This window comes from Mustela nigripes, chromosome 4 (genome assembly GCF_022355385.1).
Source record: "Mustela nigripes isolate SB6536 chromosome 4, MUSNIG.SB6536, whole genome shotgun sequence".
Taxonomy (NCBI): domain Eukaryota; kingdom Metazoa; phylum Chordata; class Mammalia; order Carnivora; family Mustelidae; genus Mustela; species Mustela nigripes.
In genome coordinates, this window is record NC_081560.1 from 160,311,543 (window position 1) to 160,330,537 (window position 18,995).

At 42.5% G+C, this 18,995-nt stretch overlaps 1 protein-coding gene across 1 annotated transcript in view; it reads left to right on the forward strand.

The window, feature by feature from the left end:
• The window catches only part of ENTPD1 (ectonucleoside triphosphate diphosphohydrolase 1), a 93,535-nt gene that overhangs the window by 58,543 nt on the left and 15,997 nt on the right, over positions 1-18,995 (forward strand). The window contains exons 3-7 of the mRNA XM_059398220.1: positions 4,444-4,561; positions 7,097-7,247; positions 9,109-9,268; positions 10,383-10,622; positions 12,157-12,414. Coding sequence (XP_059254203.1) covers positions 4,444-4,561; positions 7,097-7,247; positions 9,109-9,268; positions 10,383-10,622; positions 12,157-12,414 — 927 coding nt within the window. The remainder of the gene's footprint in view (positions 1-4,443; positions 4,562-7,096; positions 7,248-9,108; positions 9,269-10,382; positions 10,623-12,156; positions 12,415-18,995) is intronic.

Sequence of the window (18,995 nt, forward strand, 5' to 3'; positions counted from 1 at the left end):
CTGAAGTGACCGAGAGAAGTTGATTATCTTACCACTGCCCATGTTCCCTGGTTTATGGGGGTTTTTTTGGGTAGTGGTAGTAGTGATGGTGGAACTCAATCTTGATGGTACTACTTTATATTAGACTGTGAGTACTAAGTTCTTTTGGGACTGGAAGGAGTTCAAAAATTATACAATTCTAACCCTCTTCATTCATTCAATTCAACAATTGCCTGTTGAATTCCTTCTTTGTGCCTAACATGTGGTAGGATATCCTGAGGTGGGTGCTGGACATACCATTGTAAACAAAACAGCCCTGCCCTAATATAGTTCACATCCTTATGGGGAAGACAGATATTAATCAAATAGCCATATAGACATGTAATTATGCATCATGGTAAGTCCTGTTTTTAGAGCAAAATATGGGGACTCTGAGCCAAGGATTACAAAAGTAGAATTAAATCTGAAAAGGTCAGAGAAGGCTGGGATCTTAGGTGAAGGGCATTCTGGGCTGAGGCTCTAGAACAGAAGTTATGTGTCTTATAGGGAACTGAGAGCTGGCCAGTGTCAGGGTGAGTGTTTTCCGAATCAGAAGGCTCACAGTTGGGTGACAAGTGGGTTGAGATCTGAATGAGAACAAACCACTTCTGCAGAGCCAGGAATAGAAGCAGATCATCTGCTGCTCAAGTTTTCTATTTCTTTCTGCATCTAGAGAGATTTACTCCGATGACTGGACCTATGACATTGTGCAGGTAGAATTGCTTCCACCTTAAAGAGAGTCTTGGTCCCCATGGCCTCCAGTCTCTGTAAGCTCAGGGTCTGTGGCCACCCACATTGCCAGGTCTGTACCAACGGCCCTACATTGGTGTCTCTGTGAACCAAGCAAGGTCATTTTTACTGTTCCTTTCCCTGAAACACTGCTTTTGTTCACTCAGAATAACTTACGAAGATCAGTTATGATTGCTAAAATCATGTGGATGATCAAAAACTAGCCAGGATAAAGTTGTATATACACAGTAAGATTGCAGCCATATAAAAATTTGTGTATTTAGGAAAGACTGGAAGGAGATAAATCAAAGTAACAGTGATATGTAGTTGGTAGGATCTTAAATGTCTTTTTTTCCCTTCCCCTTCATTTAACTAGATGTTATCTAGTAAACTTTTAGTATTCTTAAAATAGAAAGTAATATTGAAATAATCCTAGGGGAGTGTCAGATCTCTTCATCACCACACATATATTTAATTTTTCTTTAATGTATTAATGTATAGAATGAACTCACAGGCCTTTTAAAAATATGAGCTACAGAGAAACACTGGATAGGAGTGTTAGCATGGTGTAAGGCACAGCTTTGGTCAAAACCTTTCTGTTGGGTAGAGATTTTTATTTTAAACAGAATTCTGTCATCATGGAGTCAGGGCAATGCTGGCTCAAACAAAGTTAGGCAAGCTTCTCTACTGCCAGACTCTCTGAAGCATTCATTACCTAATGGGTTTGTGAGCCCAGGAGAGAGAGAGAAAGCCCTCAGCATTCCCCAAACTCCTGGGAAGTCTTATTTGCCTAGATCCTTGCAGGCTTAGTGTTTTCTGGAACATGCATTGGAAAATGCTGGTATGGTGAAAAGTAACAAAAGATGGCGGCTACCCGGGCTCTAGATGGGTCTTTGAAGGCTTTCACCTTCTGTACTTCTTAGGTAGGTCCTTAAACTCTACTGGACACGGTCTCTCATCTCTCAAATATGAAGATTATGTAGAATAAACTTATAGCTCTAAGATGGGCCAGCTATGAAAATGAGTAAATATGCTGAGTCTTACAACAATGAAAGGCAAACTTCCAAAATGCCCAAACAGAATTTTCACACAATCAAGCTTTTATCTGTCCCTCAAGCTGCAAACTGTTTCCTAAGAGAAAAAATATTTGGCACAATTTGGCAGGTTAGCATTCCAGTCCACTGTATACATAAGGTGGAAAGCCCTCAGCTCCTGTGTGACAGAATACAGCACACCTCCCGCTCAAACACTTGATAAACCAAATGTAGCAAAAACTTTCATTTCTCCACCACCTCGTTGTCTAAGGCCTTCGAGAAACAGGATGATAGAAGGAAGGCTGGTTCCTTTGCTCCGTTGGAAGAGTGACTTTCATGTCAACAAAGAATAGAATGTCCTGATCCCAGATAAAGGCTGCTTGCTTACTGCTGCTGCCTCAGATTTTATCATAGGCCACTGTGGTTGGAACATTTTCTGGCAGCAAGAATTCACAGACCCTCCTAGGAAACAACAGAATTTTCTGCTGTGTAAACTCTCAGCCTCTCTCGACCCCAGGAGGCTGCCCATGGTTCCAAAGGCCCCAGACGCCAGGCATTCCCCGGTGAGCCTGCAACAGTCATGACCTAAGTCATTGGTTTCCTCTCACTGCAAGCCTGTTTATGGAGGAGTCTATCCAGCTTGCTCTCTCGCCAAGTATAAAGGCTTTTTTCTTTTTAAGGTCATAATGTTCCTTGCCATAGGGAGTCCTGTTGTGCCTAACTAGGCTGAGAACACTAGAGGTTGCAGAAGGCCAAGGATCTGCCCTCTGCTGCACACTGATATTCTCCTCATCTGGAGAAACAGAATAAAGCTTGACACCAAGCAAACTCAGCTATTAACTATTGCCAGTGGTCCAAGGAGGTCTCTTGAATCCATTCTTCTTTCCTCCCTGGAAGATCTTAGGTTCTTAACAGGTAATAAGACAGTATGGGAGACTATATATCGAATGACTGCTGATTTAAGCGTTATCAAGAGGCAGATGGCACTTGGAGGTCCACAGCAACAAAGTGTGTTGGGAGTGGTTAGCTCACACTTTAGGCGTGCCTCCTTTTTCTCTTCCTTCTGCTTCCCTGTTTACTTTCTTCCATGTTTCTCTCTAGCAGAGGGATAATAAATTAAAGTACAGGTACTATCATGCTCTCCTTACAAGCCCCATGGCATTTTTTCCTGATTAAACTCAGGGGTGTAACCAAAGATGAACATTAAATGATCAAAAAGAGCATTCGGCAGTCTACTCCTACGTAAATACCCAAAATAAATGAGCTTATATCCAAAGAATGACATGGGCAAGGATGTTCCCAGGGACTATATTCCCAATAGTGCCGAACTGGAAGCAACTCAAATGTCATCAACAGTAGAATGGATAAAAACATAGTGCATATAATGAAATAGGAACTATTGTATAGCAATGAAGAGGGATGAACTATGGCTGCGCACAGTCAGGATGCATCTAGGAGACAGGGAAGAGCAGAAGAAGCTAGACATAGAGGAGGCACACTGTGTGAGTCCCTTTACAGCAGCTCAAAGATAGGCAAAACTCATCCGTGGGGACAGAAACCAAGGCAATGGTTACCCTCAGGAGGAACGGACTGAGAGGGGCAGTAGAAAACATTCTGAATCTTGATCTTGGTGGTGTGGTGTAAATGGGTGTGCACATATGCCAGAATTCACTGGGATGCACTTTGCTGTAGTTATCCCGCACTAAAAGTCTTTAAAAACTATTGTTCTGCCCTTGCTCCTATGTTTCTCTGTATATGGAGCATAAGATCTTGGGTCTAACTCTGATCCAAATCCAGGCTCTCTCACCAATTAGCTGTGTATCTTGAGTAAACTACTTGACCTCTTTGTTCTTTAATTTCTCACATATATAGCAGGGATAAACAGAGTACCTACCCTACAGGACTGTTCTGAGGGTTAAATCAGAGAACTCTCACAAAACGTTTCATGCAACACCTGCCCAGTACATTTAATATTCTCATGAAATGTGATGTGGAGACTTGGCTCTTTCGCCTTTCGCCTCTGACCAATGAGTTCTTTCTCATGCTGTCTTTCCCCTTCTTTCTTCCCACCGTTTCCTCTTTATTCTTCCTTTGATCTCCTCTCAGTCATAAGAGCCCAAAACATGAAAATACTTATCTTTTAAAATGTATTAAATACAATGTATAGTTATATTCATAATTATCAGTAGGGAGGCTCAGGCCCCACCCTGGGTAAGGCCTGGAAAATTCTAACATGCCACCAGCACTACGAGCCATGATTCTAGAGAGATTGGTGTCCTGGTAGTTCTTATGATCAGGGCAACACCAGGCCACCCCTCCCCATGTTCATCTTGAATTAAAATATGTCTCCTCAGGGCATCTGGGTGGCTCAGTGGGTTAAAGCCTCTGCTTTCAGCTCAGGTCATGATCCCAAGGTCCTGGGATCAAGCCCTGCACTGGGCTCTCTGCTCAGCAGGAAGCCTGCCTCCCCCCACTCCCGCCCCACCTGCCTGTCTGTCTACCTGTGATCTCTGTCTGTCAAATAAATAAATAAAATCTTTTAAAAAATATGTCTCCTCGTGTTTTTGAAGACTCTCATCTTTGTTTCCTTCTGTTGCAAGCGGAGTAGGGGGAAGCATAATGTAATCCTGGTAAGTTCTTGACTTGTTGTTTTTCCCCTCAGTATGGGATTGTGCTGGATGCAGGCTCTTCTCACACAAGTTTGTACATCTATAAGTGGCCAGCAGAAAAGGAGAACGACACAGGGGTGGTGCACCAGGTAACAGAGTGCAAGCTGAAAGGTAAGAGGAAGGAAAAGGGGAGGGAGACAGTGGGGGATGAGAGGAACACATGTGAGAACATGTATGGCAGGTGGGGGGAATACATGAGAAAAAGGACATTCAGTGAAGAACATCGTGGGGCAGCTGCTGCTGTTATTTTGTTGTCATTACACAAATAATATGAAATCAGTCCTGAATGATGAAGCCCTTGAAGAAGAAACAAATGTAAAAGTCGTCAGGTCATAGTGGCTCCCATCACACATCTGTGTGTTATGCACCAAGTATGGAAAATGCATGATTTCATCTTCATGGTCTCCTTGGGAAATATGTCCTACTGTTCCCCCCCCCCCTTTTTTTTTAAATGAGGGCACTGACATAGAGAGAGTGTATGCCACTTGTTAAGGTTGCTTGAGCTAGTAAGTGATGGAACTGGGGTTCAAATGGAGATCTGTCCAGTTTTGAACCCGCGACTTCTCCAGTGGCTCTCAAATTTGAATCTGCAGCAGAGCCAACTGGAGGGTTTTTAAAAACACAGATGCTGGGTCCCACCACCAGAGTTTCTGATGCAGTAGGTCTGGGACAGGCCCCAGAATTTGCATTTCTTATAGGTTCCCAGGTGATGTTGATGCTGTTGGTCCAAAGAATTGTTGCCCTTAGTCTTTATCCTCTAAGCTACAGCTTGGAAGAAATCACAGATACCTAGGGCTGGAGCTTGCAGATCATTTAAATCTTGTTTTCAAAGAAGGAAGCAAAAACCTGGGAGACTAGTGCCTTACAAGTAGCAACAAACCCAGGACAAGAGTCTAGGTCTCTTTCTTGCACTCCATGCTTCCTTCTATCGGAATCACCACATTACAGATTGATTTTTTTCCTCCCTAGTTTTCTTCTAAACTCACAGAACAGGTTAATGTTGTCAGTTCAGCCCTTTCCACTCCCTCCACTCAGCACCCCAGTATGTACCGAGTGTTACTGCACCACACGGTCTTCTCTGACCTTGATCTCTCTGGGCCTTTTGAGGTAGGGTCCCACTATTTCTTAGACAGGTATTTAGCTCCCAGAAGACTGACTTTTACTTTGATGGTCTGTGAGGTCCCCCAATTTTCAAAGTGTCCCAAGAAAGCGGTAGAGAGAAGATGTTTCCAAGGAGCAAGTCATTTTACCCAGGAGCCTGATATCCTCAGACATTGGCCCCAACCGTTGTGAGACAGAAGGTTGAGCATTTCTTAAGCCCAAATCCCTCTTTTTTTTTTTTTTTTTTTTTGGCTTCTATTTAATTCATTGCTTTCCATTTTTTTTTTTTTAGATTTTATTTATTTATTTGACAGAGAGATCACAAGCAGACAGAGAGGCAGGCAGAGAGAGAGGAGGAAGCAGGCTCCCCGCCGAGCAGAGAGCCCGACGCGGGGCTCGATCCCAGGACCCTGAGATCATGACCTGAGCCGAAGGCAGCGGCTTAACCCACTGAGCCACCCAGGCGCCCCCATTGCTTTCCATTTTTTAAGAAATGTTGGTATTTTTTTTAAATCCAGCAGCTATCTTTTTTTCTGAGACTCATTCCAGATATGTCTGGCCAAAGAAGTGCAGGACTTCTCCCCTCTCAAAAGAGAGAGTTCTCTAGTCAAATATTTAGATGAAAGGTGGGTGGAAAAAATTCTTAAAGGCCAGAATTTTTTAATCAAAACAGTTACCTGATAACTCAGAGCTGCTCATTTCATTACTGTTAAACCGGCTTTTTAAAAATCTGTGAAAAATATGGATCACATATCTGGCCAAAGATCTTTAATGCACATTTTCACTAAAGTGTAGATGTTTATTTTAATTTAAAGAGAGCTGAGATTGTTAAGCATAACTTACAAAAAAAAAAAAAGTTCTTAGCAACAGTTAGTTTTGCTCTGGAATTGGAAAAACAGTTTTACTAGGGAAACCAAGTTTTCAGAGAGGAAAAATTGCCAAGGAGACATGGATTCTGTACATGTTTATTCTAATAAAGGAAGAAACTCTGCTTCAGAAATTTCAGGGGACTGTCGATGTTCACATAGCTAGTTAGCAGCAGTTACTGTCTTTTCAGTAAAAGCCAGTGTGCCTGGTGTTTATTTTCATTTTTCTAAATTTCTTATTTCTCCTTTTAGGTCTTCTAGGAATTAGTGTTATTAGTTACAGTTTTGTAGAATAAACATCAAAAAGCAGATCTATAGGGTAACTATAAGAGCCCCATTTAATTTTTTTAATTCAATTTTTTATTTAAATTCTAGTTATTCCCCCTTTTAAAAATGTGAGAACCTATTAGGGAGATTATGCAATTGAATGTGAAAATTGCGCCATCCAGCGGCAAAATTACTGAACAGTGACAGACCCAGCCCGAGGTCTGAAAATAGATCCTACCAAGGCCAGGTTCAGAGAGTTACCCTCAAAGTATAGCAACCTAACCTACATTACATCAAGAAATTGTCTTCTTTGGTTTTCTCACAAAATGCCACTGTTTTGCTCTAATACTGCTCAGGTGTGTCCTGTACGTTTAAAAAAAAGATTGTCATTTGCATCTACATCTTTCCTTAGGTCCTGGAATCTCAGGATATGCTCAAAAATTAAGTGAAATAGACACTTATCTGACAGCATGCATGGTAAGAGCCACTCAAGTGGTTCCAAAGTCCCGGCACCAAGAGACCCCTGTTTACTTGGGAGCGACGGCAGGCATGCGTTTGCTCAGGTATTATAGCACATGGGGACACACTGTCGGGGGTTAGGCTGGTAGTGTGAGAGCCTCTGAAGTTACGGGATAGCACCACGCTTCCCTAACACTTCACCTTCTAAACATCCTACATGTCCACACTGCAGGAAGAAAATCTCAGTAAGTGGGTACAACCCCCAAACTTTTAGTATGTGTAATGGTGGGAGTCCAAGTGTGTAAAAGAAAAAGTCCTCCTGCCCATCTCCCTGCAGAGAATTCAAGGGGGCTGGGGCACAAAGAGCAATGTTGAGCCTGTGTTCTCTGGGATTTGAGGCTACCAAGTTAACCATCCAGTATCTAGGAGGAGAAAGACCAGAGGAGAGCCACAGATGTCCCAAGACCCAAATAATCACAAGTAGCACATCTTCTTTGGTCACCGCTTAGTACCCATATGGGAGATGAGAGTTTCAATACAGGTCATCAGTTCTTTAGCAGAGGAGTGCTCAGAGATACTATGGGAGCATAGTTGGCCCTGCTCAGAATGGGAGAAGAGTACACTTGAGCTGAATCACAAAGGATGAGTTGGAGGGCGGGCAAAGGGCCTATTAGAGGTGGAGAAGACGTCACACATTCCATTACCCATGTTTCTTCCACATCTGCTTTGTGGCAGACACTGTTCCAAGTGCTGGAGATACAGGAGTGAAGAGAACAAAGTCCCTGTCTTCCTGAAGCTTGTGTTCTAGTAGACGTGCAAAGGCAGGGATGAGTGAGAGACCAGGGCATATTCAGAGGACTATAAATAGTTCTGCATAGATAGAACATAGGCTACATATAGTAAAAAAAAATAATAAAAAAATGATGAAGCAGCTTGAATTTGTTGAGCCCTTGCTATGTTGTTAGACCTGTGCTTAGTCATCACAACTCTATGAAGAGGCATTATTAACTATTATTAACCAGATAAGGAAGTCGTGACTTACAAATGTTGGGTAAGTCACCCCCAGGTCAGTCAGCCTGGTAAGTTGTAAAGCCAGGATTCCGAGTGGAACTCCGAAGAGGCAGGGGCCAGCTCACAAAGTGGTTTGTGGGCCAGGCTGGGAATTTGGTGTTCGTCTGAGAGATAATGGGAAGCTGTTGGTCACACTGGGAAAGAGGTGGATTGGGAGTGGGAGAAAGGGAGGAAAACTGGGGACAGGGAAGCCAGGCGTAGGATGTGAAGCTATTCAGATGAGTGTTGAGAGGGTTCAGTGCTGGTTGGAAGGCGGCATCTCTGGCCCAGAGCCTCTCAGTGTTGGGAGTAATTGCATCCCATTTTCACTAGGACAACACTGGAAGATTCCTTCTTTAGGTCTCAACATCTCAGACAGACCCAGGAACTAAGGTACAATATGAGGCAGACTTTTTTTCCCCAGTCTGCGCCCCCACTGGAGGTTGGGTATCTGTCTCAGGACATTTGCCACCTGGTATCTGCTACAGCCGTAATTAAAAACCTCAAGCAGAGCCTGACTCCGGAACCAGCTGGAAGCCACCAGTGATGGCTAATGTAGCATTTGTCATCTCCAGATGTAGTGATTAAACAATATCCAGCCACCACCACCACAAAAATGAAAATTACTTTGATAATATTTAGGAGCAACAACAACAAAAAAAGGTATTTTTAGGAAGAACAGTCTATGTAGGGACAGGAAGGATCTGGATTTGGAGAGAAGGGCCAAAAGACTAGTTCTGCCTCACCCAAAAGGAGGGCTCCTCAGACAGCCTCAGACAGATGGCACCTCCATCCCTTCGTTTATTCCAGGGAGTTAGGATTCGCTTCCTAGGAGAACTGCTGGAAGCCGTGACTAAAAGGAGTACTTGTAGTTATTCAAGCAAAACTGGTAAACACAGCTCTTCCTTTGCGCAGGATAGAAAATGAGCAGTTGGCAGACAAGGTCCTGGCTGTGGTGGCGAGGAGCCTCAGCAACTACCACTTTGACTTCCAGGGTGCCAGAATCATCACCGGCCAAGAGGAAGGTGCCTATGGCTGGATTACCATCAACTACCTGCTGGGCAAATTCACTCAGGTGATCATCTCGCACCCAGGGAGGTGGCTCCCCAGGGTTGGGGGGGGGATGTCAATGCCGTTGTGGTCTTAGGCAGTATAGGGATCTGTAGCCAGAATGAATGCTGGGTGAATGAACACGTTAATTTATCCCCACATTTGCAAGAATTTTATTACAAGAACTTTTCCTTTTGGAGAATAAGGAAATCATATCTTCACCTTAGGGAGGCAGAGAGGAAATTAAATATCTATCATTAAAAATAAGACTAGCTAATATTTGCCTAGTGCTATGTGTCTTGTACTGTGCTAAGCACTTTTCTTTTTTTTTTTTAAATATTTTATTTATTTATTTGAGAGACAGATCACAAGTGGGCAGAGAGGTAGGCAGAGGGGTAGGGGAAACAGGTGCCCTGCTGAGCAGAGAGCCCAATGTGGGGCTTGATCCTAGGACCCTGAGATCATGACCTGAGCTGAAAGCAGAGGCTTAACCCACTGAGCCACCCAGATGCCCCATAAGCACTTTTCATGTACTGTCTGATTTTGTCTTCAGAACAACTACATGAGGAATTCTTTCATTTTCAAGTCTCAGATTGAGGCCTAGAGAAGGTAGTTATCTGCTCAGGGTCACATGGTTAATGAGCAAATGAGTGGAGATTTGAACTTGAGTCTTTTTGGTTCAGACTCCTTGATTGTAAACTCTGACTCTGCCACTTCTGGGTTGCTGCAGTCTGAGCTCTATCTTTTTTTTTTTTTTTTTTTTAAGATTTTTTTTATTTACTTGACAGAGAGAGATCACAAGTAGACAGAGAGGCAGGCAGAGAGAGAGAGAGGGAAGCAGGCTCCCTGCTGAGCAGAGAGCCCGATGCGGGCCTCAATCCCAGGACCCTGAGATCATGACCTGAGCCAAAGGCAGCGGCTTAACCCACTGAGCCACCCAGGCACCCTGAGCTCTATCTTTGAAGCCCCTCTTTTCCTGCTTTGCTGATGTTCCTTGTTGATCTGACTGAGAAGTGTCCAGTGAGCTTTGTGTCACCTTATGCATCCTTTCCCTCACCCTAGGAAGTCCCTGAGTGTAAGATACAGTGTGAAGCCGGTGTCCAGAGACTGCTACCGCTATTGACTGTACTCTCTTTCAGAAACCGAGTTGGCTCAACCTGAGGCCGAATGAAGACACTGCTCTTGAAACCTACGGGGCTTTAGACCTTGGGGGAGCCTCTACACAAATCACTTTTGTGCCGCAAGACAAGAACATCGAGTCTCCAAGCAATGCTCTGCACTTCCGCCTCTATGGCAGGGACTACAGCGTGTACACGCACAGCTTCTTGTGCTATGGGAAGGATCAAGCACTCAGGCAGAAACTGGCCAAGGACATTCAGGCAAGTATAACTGAATCCAGACCCACCCTCCCCACATCTGGGCCACCGGCCCCCACATCCTGTTGTTGTCTCTTTCTACTTCGGTAATTGGTCTGAACTTGGTTACTGTACTTTCCAAACCTTCTCAAGCAGGATATCTAACTACATCTGGTCGACCCCTGTGAATCGTCCCATCCAGACATTACCTCCTGTGTTTGTTTACTGCACTTTCTCCAAGGACACGACTCAATTCCTTTCTTGCAAATAATTTCTCAGCCCTTTTAATGACTGAGAAACAATTTCTCAGTCATTTCACTGACCTTGACAGTGAAAATTACATGCTCAGGTATTGTTGGGAGGAATGTGTAATTTAAAAGCTCTTAGCACTTTTTTTTGTTTAAATACATTTTTTTAAAGATTTTATTTATTTTTTGACAGAGAGAGATCACAAGCAGGCAAAGAGGCAGGCAGAGAGAGACGAGGAAGCAGGCTCCCCGCCGAGCAGAGAGCCCGACGCCGGGCTCGATCCCAGGACCCTGAGATCATGACCCGAGCTGAAGGCAGTGGCTCAACCCACTGAGCCACCCAGACGCCCCAAATACATTTTTTATTAACATATAAGTATTATTAGCCCCAGGGATACAGCTCTTAGCACTTTTTAAGTCTCCATTTCCTACAGCAATAGAAAACAGGTTGTTAGAAACAATCTCTAAATTTCACTTAGAGAAAACACAAGAGTTTATCCATCAACACTTCGCGTTTGTCCCCAGATGCTTTTTGTCTTCTGAAGACAAGGAAAGTTAAACATACTCAAAATCATGTGAGTACCAGGCACACCCTGACAAACACACACACAGCAAGGCTGTCACACCCAGCTGTTCCCTGTCTCCACTGAAAGGACAACCAGTTCTCTGCTCTCCTCTAAAGCTCCTGCTCTGGTTTTCAGAAGCACTGTCAATAGGTAACTCCCACTGGAATAGGGGATGCTGAGAGACACCTACTGAGCCCCAAGCCTCCACCGAGGAGCCCCTTTTCTTCACACAAGCCAAGCCCCCTTTCTTCCTTTGAACATATCAGGCTGTAGGTTAAAAGTCATTTTGATACTCCTGGCTTAAATGATCTAAGGTAATTTCAAGGCATGTTGCTTCTGATTTTTTGCTTGGAGATTGGTGTGGAGGGCATGGGCAGACTTCTCCTGGAGAAATACCCAAGGCTCAGACTTGTGAGAGTCTTGAGAGATTTTCTTGTGACTGCTTCTGACCTATTTATTTCATTACTAACTAAGCACTAGGGGACATTTCAAACTAATGGCATTTCTGCCAGCTTGAGCTCTATTAGCTTTCTATGAATAGCAAAAGTTCATTCACATCTGATACCATTTCTGGTACCTAGTATACGTATCTGACTGTTCCCAAGGGTGAAAAAGGCATGGCAGGGGCATATTGATACCAATGCTAAGATATTATAAAATTCCTACACATTAGGGAAGTCAGAGTGGTGCTTTTTGTACCCAGAACGTTTGTACATGATGTCTTCAAGTGATTTTTCCATTCAGGATACAAACGGAACCCTCAGGGATCCATGCTTTCACCCTGGATATGAGACAGTAATGAACGTAAGTGACCTCTACAGTAGCCCCTGCACCAAGAAATATGAGAGGACTCTTCCATTCGATCAGTTTCAAATCCAGGGCACTGGAAATTATCAACAATGCCAGAAAAGCATCCTTCAACTCTTCAACTTCAGTTACTGCCCTTACTCCCACTGTTCCTTCAATGGGATCTTCTTGCCATCACTTCACGGGGATTTTGGGGTAAGTTTGTAAAATAATAAGGTATATTGGTTAGGACGATTTGGGTTGCAAGTTGTGGAGTAGCTGCCTATGAAGGGTTTAAGTAGTAGGGTTATTTTTTTCCCATATGATAACAAGTCTTTAGGTAGATAATTCAGGTTAGTTCTTTGCTTTAACAATATCAGGATTTGGGATCAGCTTTTCCATTATGTTCTTGGCCTTTATTTGTGGTGCTAAGATGGCAGCTACTGTTTCACATGCAAAAAAAGAAAGAAGGAAGTTTCTGTTTATTACATTTCTGTCCCGTTTTGTAGAAGTACCAACAAATGTCTTTTTCAGATGTCATTGGCCAGAATTTGTGAAATACACACTTCTAAACCAATCTGTGATAAAAGGGAATGGATTACTGTGTTTGGTTTAGACTAATGACTGTTCATCCTTGGAACTGGGGAGTCTTTCCTATACATAGTGCTTTCTTCTACATGGGTGAAATCAGGAATCTGTAAGCTAGAAGAAGGAGCGGCTGTTGGGTAGGCACACCCACTGGGATCTGCTACTTGACGTCAGTGATCTGGCTTCTTAATGTCAGAAGAAGGAAAGGCAGCAGTTAGATGTCTCAGCTAAAGGCTTTCCTCTATAAACTGAAGTTAAAAACTCAAGAAATCCCAAGAAAATATTGAGGATAGCATCATTTGTATTACATTTTGAACAGCTGGGGGGCTCTTTGAATCCCAGCTCCACTTCCTTCTTAATTACTCTAAAATAAGATAAAATATTTGAGCAGAGGTAGAAGAGGTACCCCTTGATCTACTCACAATTCAAATTTCATATTTTGGTCCTGGATACAAAGCATTATTGTAATCATAGTTTAGCAGAATATTGCAAAATTCTTTACCACCAATCAAGAGTCAGTTACAGACTAAATAACATATATGCATTATCTTTTTAATTACTTAAGATATCATACATAGAAACAAAGGCTTTTGTCTGCCTTCACACTCTTTCTCCCTTTTTCAGAAAACAGCATGTGAGAAGGGAGGTTCAACTTTCCTATGGGACCCCAGAAGGAGAGGTTTCTCCCAAGTCTCCTGGCTCAGCCCATTGTCACAGAAAGAGATCCCTGAATAAAGCACAGTCCTTGTAGTAATTGTACCTGGTTTAAAATCTGGCTTTGCCACTTGAGAACTATATGAGCTCTTCATTCCTATCATCTCTGGGAAAACAACAATGGGTGGCACCATCGATCCAGGCTTACCTTTACCATGGCCCAGACCACAGTTACTCCTCGCCTCGAGGTTCCTGAGGGAAATAACATGCTAGGACAATGCCTGGCAGAGTAATACTTGGAGATTATTTAGCTCTAAACCTAAATTCAGAACCAACTAGAACCTCACCTGGATGCCTAAGCTGGCACTGGTTGCCCATGTTGGACTTTTTTGGGCCAACACCCTTGCCTTGAATCTGCTGGATGATAGAAGAGAGGGCCATGAAAGGGAGGAAGGTGGCTAGGGATGCTGGGACAGCCAAGGGCCCTTTTCATTCCAGTCCCTGATAGGAATTACCTCTGAAGGAAAGGAAAAATACTGTTGTGTATTGACCTTTTTTTTTTTAAGATTTTATTTATTTATTTGACAGACAGAGATCACAGGTAGGCAGAGAGGCAGGCAGAGAGAGAGAGGGGGAAGCAGGCTCCCCATGGAGCAGAGAGCCCTGATGCGGGGCTCGATCCCGACACTGGGATCATGACATGAGCCGAAGGCAGAGGCTTTAACCCACTGAGCCACCCAGGCGCCCCGTGTATTGACTTTAACATTTCACCTCCTGGGAAATATAGCCCAATTCCTGTCTTCAAGCTTGAGCAAACCCTTTCTGTTGAGGATGGCAGTAGTGGAATTTCTTGCCTTTGAAAGTGATTCCTCCAACCTAGGTAGGGAGAGGTGAAGCTCGAAGGGGTGAAGGAGGCTTGAGCTCCCCTGGGATGCCTTTGTTTGGTCTCTTAGTCCCTCACTGAAATTGGTCTCCTCACAGCCTTCTGTACCTCAGCTTGACAATCTTCTTGGATTAGCTCATTGCTTTCCCCTGAATAGGATCTTTTTCCTCTGAATATAGCCCTTAGGGTTAGCATGATACCTGTACCTATTCCTGCTTTGTCAGTTTCTGTTACAAAACTTGTTTTTCCATCTGTAATTTCTCCCTAAGGTCTAAAGACTTTTTGAGCCTATTTCCTCATTTATAGAATGAGGACAGAAGTGCCTATCTCATTGCTAGCTGTGAGTGATAAGCCAATCAATGGTAGCAGACTGGTAAGTGTCTACTAACCAGCTCTCTGGGGATGTAGTGGCCGCTTTGTGACATTTGCCAGTTTATGTGGTAGAAGTACTCATACCATGGCCTAGCTTAATCAGCGGGCTCACAGAACTCTTCAAATTTTAACAGCTAGCTCTTGTGAGTGGGAAGAGCCACCTCCAGCATATCACTGCCAATAGCAGAAAGCTAACACACCCTAGCACCAGGTGGGTCCTAAGTAAGGTTATTTCTTTCTCCTAACAGTCCTTTCTCTAGGCTGTTATACCTGCAGAAGTTCCCACCGCCCAGTCCTGTGTCTGGAAGCATAACTATTTGCAACACAAAAATGCAGTTGCATTCCAATTATTTCCAGGACCAGTTAGCCTAGGTGTTCTCAAGCCACATTTTTAGGGAGGGACTATTTGCCAAAGTTGCATTCAGCACTGGTGATTTAATTCTTACTCTGTAAATAGAGTATAAAAAGCTGTCATTTTTCTTCATTTGGCTACATTGGTTGCTAGGCAGAATCCAATTTGTAGGCAAATTAGAAACACCCAAAAGGAACAGGGAACATCTGCAGGGAATTATTTATGAGGTAATTTAGGAAATTTTTAAAAGATCACATCATATCACTTAAATAAACAAGAAAGAATATAAAACAAATTCAAGAGCGAACTGGAATTAAAGAACATTAAAAACTTGTTTCCATAGGTATACATATACTTGCATGTTTACGTGTCTGTGTATTTAGCACTGAGCTTCCTACTAGCCAAGGGGAAAAAATAAGACATAATCAAATATAGTTTTCATTATGTGTGGCATACCCAGTCCCAGGGCAAAGCAGATATTCTGAAATTGATTCTCAATGATATTTTATAAAGGAGATTTTATTAGGCAATGTCTTCAACCATATTTCTTAAAATAGCAATTTCTTATAGCAACTGTAACCTAGAGGCATAATATTAAAAAGCCAACTCAGTCATAGCAATTCTGTGATGGACTAAGGCAGTAGAGGTCTTTGATAGATCCTCAACTTGATAGAAAGAAAGAATTCAGAGTGGCTGGAAAAGAGGAGACATACATCTTTCAGGTCGTCTTCCATAAATATTATCTAAGCTGGAAGATGAGGAGCTGAACTTCTGAGGCTCTATGTTCTCTAACGATGGCCTAGAGTGTTACTGTTTTCAGTTGCTGCTTAAATATGGGCCCACAGGTTATAGACACCAATCAAGTAAAGGTTTACATATTAAGATTAATCCCTAATTTGGAAATTAAGAAGCTGATCACAGATTTTGACCTCAGTAGTATACGGCATAAGGCATCTCCCCAGTCTCTAAAGGCAAGGTCATGGATTCTTAGAAATGAGTCAGCATTTCCCTTGAGAATCACTTTTGGAGGTGCCTGGGTGGCTCAGTTGGGTAAGCGTCTGCTTTCAGCTTGGGCCATGATCCTGGGGTCCTGGGATCGAGTCCCATGTTGGGCTCCCTGCTTAGCAGGGAGCCTGCTTCTCCCTCTGTCTGTTGCTCCCCCTGCTTGTGCTCTTTCTTTCTCACCCTCTCTGTCAAATAAATAAAAATCTTAAAAAAAAAATAGTAGCATTCTGAATAGGGCTAAGGTTTTTCTTTCATTACATAATATAAATAAATCAAGGAAAAAATATTCATCCTAAACCTCACCAACCCATCCCATTAACACTTAATTTTTCTTGATTAAATTCTAATGCATGTTAGTGTAAGGAATATTCCACCCTAGAAGAGACCTTTCCAAGGGATTTAAGAGGCCAGATTAGATATTAAACTCAAGTGAGTGGGTTTCTGAAGAGCATATGCAGACAGGAAAACCATCAGGCCTTGACACATGGAACACTTTGAGAAAGACTGACAGATAAAATGAAAAAATAAATATGAATATGAGTATTAATGGGCTGGTTCTGGACCAGAGGAAGAGAAAGAGATGACCTTACTCTGGAGCACAACTGTCCAAGAAAGAAAGATGAATGGACACATTCCCAGCTCAGAGATAGCAAGCAGGATCTGCTCTTGATTCTAATTCTATGACTTATTCTCTACTGTGGCTGCAGAGAAATTAGTCATTTCTATAGTCTATTATATATGGAATATGAAATGAAAATAACATTATTATCTGAGAAATTTTTAAAAATCTATAAAAGAGAGTTTAAAAACCTTACTTCAAATTTGATTCAGATGTTTGTCATAGTTAGAAGGGCATATTTGTATTTATTTTGTTTTTCTATTCTTTATATAATGGCATCATTCTACAGTTGCATGTTGTGCATTTGATTCTACTTTGAGAGAGGACTTTAAACCATAACCTGCACAGTCAAGGCCAACAGCTGGAAGTAAAATATCAAGATTGTCTGGACCAGCCATTCGTGTGTGTGTGTGTGTATGTGTGTGTGTGTGTTAAAATATGCATAATAGAAAATTTATCATTTTAACTACTTATAAGAGTACAGTTTTGTGGCATTACATACTTTTACATTGTTGTACATCCATTTCCACCATCTAACTCCAAGATGTTTTTGTCTTCCCAAACAGAAACTCCACCCATTAAACAAAACACGAATTCCCCACTTCTCTTTCCCCTCAGCCCCTGGCAATCACCGTTCTACTTTGAGTTGCTATGAATTTGACTATTCCAGGTATCTCATATAAGTGGAATCATATACTTGTCTTTTTTCACTTAGTGTAATGTCTTCAGTAGACCAGTCATTCTTAGCTCTTTAAGGGATCACAAGACTTTATGGAGAATGTATGGAAAGCTAACAATTGTCTAAACAGGAAAATAGACATATAAAGGCGTTCTGAAGTTTTTGCGTACAATTTAAAAGACATCATGATTCCTTGAGATGGACCTGTGAGCCCCATGTTAAGAGCCCTTAATCTAGAACAAAAGGTACATAGAAAGTAGAGATTCAAGTAGAGCCATGAGCCCAAGCAGGGCAATGGCTGGGACTGAATGCCACCAACAAATGTTAGAGGCTAGTTTCTTTAGAAGTATGGAAAGCAAATGTAGACACATGTGCCAGAGACAAATGACCGTGAAACTGATCCTACGTCTGCCTTTAAGATGCTTCCTGCCAGGGCAGAGCGAACCTAATATCTAACAATAAAAGCAGGCAGGCCATGCTAGAGAAGTGAGTTAGCATGAGTAATCAGGTTAGATGGGGGGAGGGGAAGGGGACATGTCAGGTGGTCAGTCTGGGACAGAACTTGTGACTAGACTATAATACGTGTCCCTTCTGTGACTATGGGTGCTTCATTTAATCTTTTTTCCAAAGTGCTAGCAATATGTTTTGGATTGGATCTTAGGAAAAATGATTTGACAAACCCCCTTTCTTCCCTTACTAACTTGGCTTTGGGTTATTTTTCCGGATTTGTTTCCCGGGAAACATGATAAAGATAGGAGTGTCAGTTTTATTACTAAGCAACAGTTCTTATGAAAAAAATGACCCCAAAATAAAGTGGATCTGGATTGGAAGAAATTAATGAACTATGCTTACTCTGTGGGCTTCTCTAGTCTGAATAAAGGCTTATGTATGTAGAGTAAGTAACAAAAGGCTTTATTTTTATAGGACTTATTTACCCGACCATCATACCCTCTGTTACTTGTTTGAGTTGCACGATCTTCCACTAGAAGGGAAGGATTTTCATCTGCCTCCGTCACTGCTTGGAACATAGTTGTTGTTCAGACAATAGTTGTTGAGTGAACACATGCATGATGTGCAGCCAAAAGAAAGAAGAGGGGAAATGAAAAAAAAAAAAAAGGCTGTTGATTTTGCCAATTAGGAGGTTACTGGTGATTTTAATGAGCATAGTTTTAGAAGCCATGTCAAAGTAAACAGCTCCCTTGGATATGCTCTAAAGCTGGGGGAGCAGGGAGGAGAGTGGGTAATTGATACCACAAAAATTTGAGAGATAATAGATGTCGCACTGAAACCAGCTCTGTTAAATTGAACAGGAATGCATGTATTGCATTCTGCGTAGGTTAAAAGTTACACAAAATTGGGTGCCTGGGTGGCTCAGTGGGTTAAAGCCTCTGCCTTCAGCTCAGGTCATGATTCCAGGGTCCTAGGATCGAGCCCCACATCAGGTTCTCTGCTCAGCAGGGAGCCTGTTTCCCCCTTACCCCAACTCTCTGCCTGCCTGCCTACTTGTAATCTGTCAAATAAATAAATAAAAATCTAAAAAAATATTTTGGATGGCAAGAATGGTTATTGTCTTTATAGATTGATATATCTGCCTCCCCAACTACATCCCGAGGGCCTGGAAGGCACAGGTGGTGTACATTTCATC